Here is an 8,658-nt window from a genome sequence, read left to right as displayed (position 1 = left end):
CAAACAAAAAAGTGATTGAAGTGAATTCCACATTTTAATTTATCCTTGGCAGAGGCAGAGCAGATAATAGACATAGATTTAATTAGCCACTCATGCAGAGTGATGCATTTAAGTCTAGTTACTTTTTAAATAATTATACATGACATAGATCTATGCATAAAATGAGACTGGCAATAATGGTATTTAACTTTCCAGACAACAGTCAACAATCCAAAATTATTGTAACTCATTGAGCTACATGTAAATGAGGTTGTCAAAATCAATGTCAGCAGAACAAGACATCTGTTGAAAAAATATAATTATTTCTTCATGAAAGGAAGGAGCATTTGGCTATGGGCACCACATACTTTCAAGTTTCAAAACAATGAATTCAGTGCAGGTGTTAAACACCCCTGAAGCTTCTAAGTTTCTGCATGTTGTGAAACCCCATGATGCTTTTATTTTATGGGTATATTTAAAGTTAAATAATTATACAAGTACTTGTATTATAATGTAGTTGATGGATAACCCATATAGAATGGTATCAATGAACTGTTTTGCGCATATCTTACCGGTTAACACTGTTCAGTGTTAGTTTCAAGGTACCATGTGACAGTAATTAAGTCATTCTGATTATTTGGAGGTAGAAGCTCCAGCATGAAGGGCCAAGTATGTAGACTTCTTTGCAGCCTGCAAGACATCATCACTGTATGTTGTGGTATAGCATTTCAGGTTTCTGTTCTGCATACTTAGTTTGTGTGTGAGAAGGGAGCTCATAGTTCTGGTGCTCATATTACCATGATGTTTAGTCTTGATCTTATCTACCATCGAGAAGACCCTCTCTGCATCACTGTTGCTGTGAAATACCACCAAAACACACTTCATCACTTGGGAGAGCAGGGAATACTTTCTCTGGTATCTTGACAGTTCCATCATCTGCCCAATTACATGCCACTTCTGGTCAATTCTTGTCACATCTTTGGTGCGGTCATCTATTGTTTCATCTATTTGATACAGATTGAACTCGTCCTGAAGTTGATCCATCTTGTCATCTGGTATTAAGCTGAATCTGGAGGTGAAATATTCCACTGTAGTGAACTTGGCTGTGCTTCTTTGAGAAATGTCAAGCACCTCTGCATTCACAAGGAGCTCCTCATTGAAAGGATAGTTGTGAATCATGTAGCTTGCTGCAGCAATGTAGAAATTCTTTACACCTTGGAAAAATTTCTTCAAATCCAAGGAGGCCTCATTCTCTTTCAAGAACTGTCTGCATTCAAACCCTATTTGAACCTCATCATTGCTCTTGTGGTGTGCTTCATTGGCTAGATCTATCTGGGTGATGTTTTTTGCTTGGCGAATTACATTAGGTTTCACAAATCTGGACAGAAGTCTAGACAGTTGACTTACAAGAATTCCATGCATGCGATGAATTAGTGGTTCGTCTCTTTGGAATAGCTGGGGATAGAGGAATAGGAAGACACATGTAGAGCTATTGATCATAGAGCCAAATAAACATTTGTATTACGCAATCAGATATATTGATATTTTAATGACATCAGTGACTCCACATAGGCAATTACAACTGAATACATTCTTGACAATAATCAAATTCAATGTTAAATTTTTATAGTACATTCATATTTCTGTAACAGGGATTCCAAATCAATGATTGATTACAACTGAAAACATTCCTATCAATAATCAAATTTGAAGTATTAAATTCTAATCATTAATCATATTCATGTTTTAATGACATCAGTGATTCTGAATCAACAATTACAACTGAAAACATTATAGTCACTAATCACATTCAATGCAAACAAATAATACTCTGCAGAAGAAATTGAAAATGAATTAATTAACCAAAAACATGAATGTACAAATATTTTCATTTAAAACAGAATAATAATCATACAAATATTACTCATCAAATTGAACTCCACATTCTTACTGCAATCAAATCCATCAGCTTTCCCCAAAAGTTGTAAATATCTACAGAATTGAAATGGAAATGAAATAAATGTTAGTACTGAACACATAACACAATAAAATCAAGGGTACATGCATCTTTGTAACACAAATAATGAAACTACTTTCAAGTAGAAAGATGTAAGATTAAATCAATGCATGGAACCAAATTTTTTAGTTTAAACCATGTAACATTTTAATTTAAATAAAAAATACAGTGTATTACCCACCTCATTGGTTTCTTCAAAGATGGGCAAACATGCTTTCAGGAATAGAGCTTCCAGCTTACAATTGGGGTCAATCAACTGTTCATACACAAGAGTAGGTTTGTTTTTCTTCAGAGGCTCCTTGGCTTTCTTACTCGAGCTTGATGAAGCACTCGACTGTCCCTTGTTAGCTTTGATTTTACCTTCATGTAGCTTTGGGGTTTGTGAGTGTTTTCTACTTAATTCTTGCTGACTGAAGAAATATTTGCTAAGATCACATTGTCTGTGAGCTGCACTACATGTAGTATTAGTCTGTCCAGAGTCGCTACCTTGCATGGTGAACATTTTTGCTGCTTGCACTTGGCGTGGAAGTAACAAGGTGATTTCCATAGTCCCAAGGGCCTGAATATTATACTGAGTTTCCACTGTATAACAAGGTAATTTTGCTGCTATTCATGGTCCTCATGTCCTTGTTAGAATTCCTTCTCTTCTATAATTGAGATATATATATGAAACTGACAGTGATAACAAATTTAAGTGAATGATGATATCAAGGTTTTGTTTATCTTTTCACAAGAAAACAGCATATTTGTCTAAACAGAATTCACAATATTCTTCTAGTGCATTTGCTTATACATGTAGTGCAATTTGCATGTGTAAGTACACTAGTTGACTTTGTAAAGAAAAAAGAAGTTAAGTTGTGTAGGTACATCATTCAAATTTAAGAGTACCTGTAGTCAGTAACTTATGTAATACATCTAATCCATTTCACATTTTATTCACTTTGACAATATTAAATGAAAACACCAGTGAAGAGTATATACAAAATAGCTTCTCACATGTAATGCACTTGTATTACTCATGTGAAAGAGCTAAAGCCAAATTAAGTCTTTGTCTGTGCTTCCTTAAAATTTATAAACTATGTGGAAAGCACGGCTGTAGTTCTGGGAAGAGTTGCTTTATGGGTTTCCTTTCAAAACGAATTAATCATCCATAAAAAACAGGCAGACAGCCTTCAGGATTTGGCTTTCAGAATTTTTTTTGTTGACTTTTTGGAAATTGTTACAGATGCAAACGTATGTGCTGGTACAGTGTGTTTCATTTTCAGTGAGTACCTATGTTTTTCCTTCTCAATCAGTCATACATTCACATTTGTAGAAGAAAAATATAAGTAATGTTAGTAGAAATTCATGTTCATAAGTTACAAGTACAAAACGATAACATCTTTAAAGAATGACACTTACATGTAACTGTCAACTAAAATGAGTGATTTGGGATAGAATACAGACTGTCAGACTTAATGTTACGTCAGTTCTCAATTCGTACTGCTTATTGACTGCCATATAATTTGGGAAAATTCCAATGTACAGGGTGTCACTAATATTCATAGCTATGCAGTTTCCAACAACATCATTCGCATCCATAGCGGTTACATTTAGTTCAAGGCGTACACACTGCCTGATGTGAGTGAGATCCGTGTTAGATTCTTCATCAGTAAATGATGCAACTTCATTCATAATCATATACTTAACAAGAATTACACAATGGTTTTGCACAAGAAATATGCTAAGTAATTCACCAACTTTGTTTTCAGATGTAAAGACAAGCTCATTTTTCTTGCCATCGTGCCAGCCCTGTATCCATCAGTACAAAAGAGCACCCCATTTTTTGAAAAGCGACTGTATGCAAGCATAGGAGTGTTTTCATCTATCCTGTGACCCAATGCTGAGTGAGATCCGTGTTAGATTCTTCATCAGTAAATGATGCAACTTCATTCATAATCATATACTTAACAAGAATTACACAATGGTTTTCCACAAGAAATATGCTAAGTAATTCACCAACTTTGTTTTCAGATGTTAAGACAAGCTCATTTTTCTTGCCATCGTGCCAGCCCTGTATCCATCAGTACAAAAGAGCATGCCATTTTTTGAAAAGCGACTGTATGCAAGCATAGGGGTGTTTTCATCTATCCTGTGACCCAATGCTGCTAAAGCATTACACTCAACTTCTGTGCAAAATTTTGTTTTACCACAACCTAAAATGGTAATATTTCCAAAGACTTCATCTAGCATCACCTTTTTCCTTCTCTCATTAATCACTTTTTCACAAAAACATTTTACATGTCGTGATAGCATAGGATACTCAATATACAGAGGCAATGTTTGCAACAATAGAAATTTCCTTGCAACTTGCATTATTATTCCCTGATTTCCATGAAGTTGTTGTTTACAGTGGTCAGCAGCTTCAAATGCAAAACAGGAGCAAGTCCACATTGGGCCCCAAAGACTGACTGACACATTTTGCAAGATGAGTAAGGCAGTGTACATTGTAAGTCATAGCACATGCACCATACAGAATCTGAAACCTACACACATAAGATATCAAGAGGATGTCACTCTTCTCCAATTCATTCATTGATAAAGATTTCTGTAACAAAATAAACGTGGCTTCAACTAAAAGAATGAGATGGTCTAAATACAATGATGGTAAAATCCCCTTTAAACAGGAAACAGAGTAGAAAAGCAGCCACATGTACCACTCAGAAGCTTTCCAATATTTTCTCTCTTAAATTGGTCTTGGAGCTCTTGCTACAAAAGAAGGCGGCTTTATCGCCTTTATTCTCTGATCAATTGCTGAAATAATATTTCTTGACCCTATGTAGTAGTCACAGGTGGTTCGAGATGCGAACCATAATTCAGTTAACTGTCTCATCACACCTAACAATAGACAGTGCATGTAGTCAGGAGGAAACCCCCAGCAAATAGGAAAATAAGACAGATTTACAAGTGGGTTTGGGTCTTTGATTCCTCGCACGGTTCGGCCATCCTCTAGAGACTGATTCATACCTTGCAGCATATCCTGGTCAGTCCTTTCATTATACTCGCATACATCTATTGGATATTTAATAACTCTATCTACGGCTTTACCTGGATGATAACAAAGACCGCATCCATAATAACCATTAAATCTCATACAGTTCTGCATCTAGCAGATCTAGCCGGTGCATCAGCACAGCAACAAATTCCAAAAAATCTGCTATGTTTCAATTCGTCACCTTGTTTCCAAAATACACCTTCTTCTGATAACTTGTTTGCTTCATGTGTAAATTTTTCAAGAAAAATTTCCATTTTCAGCTCACATTTTCTGAACCACACGCCTGCTAAAAGCAAATATTTTGTTCTCAATCTTGGAGGTAGTTCATTTATCATAATATAAATTTGCCACAAGGAATACTTTGAGGAGTGGTAAACTGGAAAGCCGCGCACCAGCATTCAATGATTTTTAAATTTCATATCAATCGTCAATAATCACATTCACTTTCAAGACTTCAATCATTTTCACTTTCAAGACTTTTGGTCATTCCACCATTCAATAGTCGTCCCGCAGCTCATATGTCTGAGCGTCCCGTCATGGTGTGCAGCTAGTGATTTGCTGGCGATCACGGAGTGCTTGAAATGCCCTACCTGGCGGGCACATGCACCACTTGAAGTTTTGAAGGTGTTCGATGAGTGCATTGTCGTGCACGACCGCCGTTATTTTGTCATGTATCTTCCACTCTTCTCATACGCGAAGGAGTTGCGACTTCAATGCCTCCGCAGTGTGGCAGTGTGGCGCTGAGGAATTCGTGTGGCAGTGGCATCTTCTTCGACTGACCGTCATCTTCCTCGAGATCGTCATCTTCCAGACTGGCAACGGGCAAAGTTTCTAGCATGAAGGAGCTCTTCTTCCAGTTCTCTAAGCTTGTCCAGCAATCTGTGCTGAGAGCCAAAGATTCCCCTCTCCGTAATTCTGCTTTAACGTCCTCCTTCATTGTTTCAAACTTCATCTCTATCATGATCGTCTTGTGAGTCAGGATCATGAAGTTGGGTTCGACATGATTGAATAATTTGCGGTAACCATCTCCTTTCATGAAACTAACTGGGATGCCGTTCACCGCAATCATTTCAGCGATAAGAGACGACAGACGTTGTCTGTGACTTGGATCGCAGTCTCTTGCAAATTCCATCATCCTTGGTTGATGTCGATTGTCATGTTTGTCGAGGCTCCTGGGATGACGGCTCTTGATGTGGTTTGACATGCTCCCTGTCGAACCGTACTTGTAGGACAGCGTGCAGGCACATAGTTTACATCGTATTTTGTCGTTTCCTGCCTCTTCAAACCCTTTACAAACGGCGCTTGTCTTCTTCGCCACCTTCGGCATTTTGATGTTTCTGATTGAGAACAGTGAATGACGAGATCGTAGCAAAAATAATTATATTAAACACACCTCAAGCCAAACAGTTCGCAATAAGAAAAAACACACAACAGCAACAAAAAACACTAATCAGCATAATGACAAGCAGATGTATTAGCTTAACGACGGAATATAATTATCAAGAGTTCAAGACGACTAAGCAATACGGAATCCAATGTGAAAGTGATGTATATCCGTGGTTTTGTAAATTGGGAGCCTAGTTATCTAAGCACTTTTATCAAGAAATCGCATCATTCCTGGTGAAAAAACACCACCAAGAAGATTACATAATCGCTCTAATTAGTGTAAACTAATAATTAATTAACCTCTTGCCAATCAATCATAACACCTATCATACAAACCACTGCTAAACTCACTCAGATCCTCTCTCATAAGTCTCCAACTTATATCAATAACCGAGCCCTAAATCAACACAACTCACTCGGTGAAAGTCCAGTGCAAGTCTGCTTGTGTTTTGATTATATCATGCTGTCCATGTGCCTCATGCAAAGTATATTCAAATGAAATACAATATCAACCAATAGTAAAATAGGATTTAAATATAAAACTGAATATTCATAAGGAAAAGGAGAAGAGAACCAATGATAAGCAAGAAGTGGAAATATGCAAAGCATACACACAAGATTCATGAATAAAGAATATAGAGAACAAAAGGAACATACCAGGTGAAATGGACGACTTGGTATGTAGAGAAGATGAATGGAGGAAGGAATTGGGTCAAGTGAATATGTAAGTGAATAAGCAAATGATGTGAAATGAATATGTATAGAGAGAAGAGACTAAAGAAACAAATAGTAATTGTGACAAATACAAGAAGGGAATGAGTCTATTTTTAACTCTTACATTAGCTAATCCGTAATCAGTTTATTTACTTACGTACAACCAAAGGATGACATGGATGACATGGCCCTATTGGATACTGCTCTAATAATGATTTCAGTGTTTCTATCAACTGCTATGTATTCACACTGTCTTGACCATCTGTCCTAAATATTTTTGGGGTTGAAATGAGTTACTTTCAGTTTCAGGCTTAAAAGAATGACAAAAATAGGACTCCTGTAAAAGTTGTTTGTAAGGTTAAAATTGGATAACAACTGAAACAAAGACTGGAAATGAATTGGCGCTAATGCATTGATCGGCATTGACCAGCACCGATTCAAATAATTAAAATTATTAAGGACAACAAAAAAAACAAGATTCATGTGACACTAATAAACTGCAATTAAAAAAAAGGTGTTAAAAGAAACGTGGAAATGATTTAAACAATTAAAAATACTCGGGAGTTAAAACAAAACAAATACGAGACTCGTGCAACACAAACTATCTAAAAATAAAAACGTGGAAATGAATCGGCGTCAATGCGCCGATAGGTGCCGATGCAAATATTAACAAATATTAAGGACACAATAACAGAAATAACACGCCTTTAAAAAAAATGCCCGAAAATAACGGTTAAATGGAGCGAGAAATGCTAAACGGTTTTGATGGATGCGGTCGTTTAACCGTCGGTTTGACTCGGGCTTTGTGTGAATCTTTAGAAGGTTTCGTAGTCGAGTAGTTTAAGCACTGCAAAGGTCGTAGGTTCGTTCCCCGACACAGAACCAATGTCATTTGTCAAGGCATTGATCTATATTTGACACACCATACCCAAGAGAGAAATAAGAACCGGTTAGGGTGACAAAGGCCTTGTGTTAATAGTTATTGTCATATGCCCTCTCGGTGACCCTGTGGTAGGAATTGTCACATATTAAGTGCAAACAAACTAACAAAGTAGTTGAATTCCATAAACCATAGTCTGGTGTTTATTCCCCGCACTGGGTATCAAGTCACGCGTATCGCATATACATCGCGCACATGCGATCTGACCTCCTGAGGTCACAGGTGTCACATTTGCATAATCTGATACATATTCATTATCATGACATCCCTCCTTTGCCAGAATGAAACTTTATCCTGGTCTATTTTTATACTATAGTTTCACTGAAAATTCTTGTAATATTTCTTTTGTTCTTGTGTTTCAGCCATATGTGAATTACTGAAATAAACATGCTTTGGTGCATTTGCTTTTGTTTCTTCCTTTTTTTTTTTTTTTTTTTTTTTAAGAACAACTTCTAACAAACAACAAATTTATCTGGTCGATAAACTTTTCCCAATTGTTTTATCTTCCAAACAACTTTGTTGAACAACATAAAACATAACATGCAATATAATATCTTTCATGCAATATCTTTCATGCATCTAGTCTGT

General features: G+C 36.6%; 1 protein-coding gene across 1 annotated transcript; it reads right to left on the bottom strand.

Annotated features, from left to right (window-relative positions):
* Window positions 1–1,412: 1,412 nt before the first annotated feature.
* Window positions 1,413–2,845, bottom strand: LOC100889695. The gene is made up of 2 exons (XM_030975824.1): window positions 2,178–2,845; window positions 1,413–1,971 (listed from the first exon to the last, which is right to left on the bottom strand). Exons 1-2 carry the CDS (start codon window positions 2,541–2,543, stop codon window positions 1,945–1,947), a joined length of 393 nt encoding a protein of 130 aa, XP_030831684.1. The 5' UTR covers window positions 2,544–2,845; the 3' UTR covers window positions 1,413–1,944.
* Window positions 2,846–8,658: the final 5,813 nt, after the last annotated feature.

Source organism: Strongylocentrotus purpuratus, unplaced genomic scaffold (genome assembly GCF_000002235.5).
Source record: "Strongylocentrotus purpuratus isolate Spur 01 unplaced genomic scaffold, Spur_5.0 spur5_scaffold_8, whole genome shotgun sequence".
Classification (NCBI taxonomy): Eukaryota; Metazoa; Echinodermata; class Echinoidea; order Camarodonta; family Strongylocentrotidae; genus Strongylocentrotus; species Strongylocentrotus purpuratus.
The sequence above is the reverse complement of the archived record's forward strand: the minus strand, read 5'-3'. Positions and strand labels throughout refer to the sequence as shown.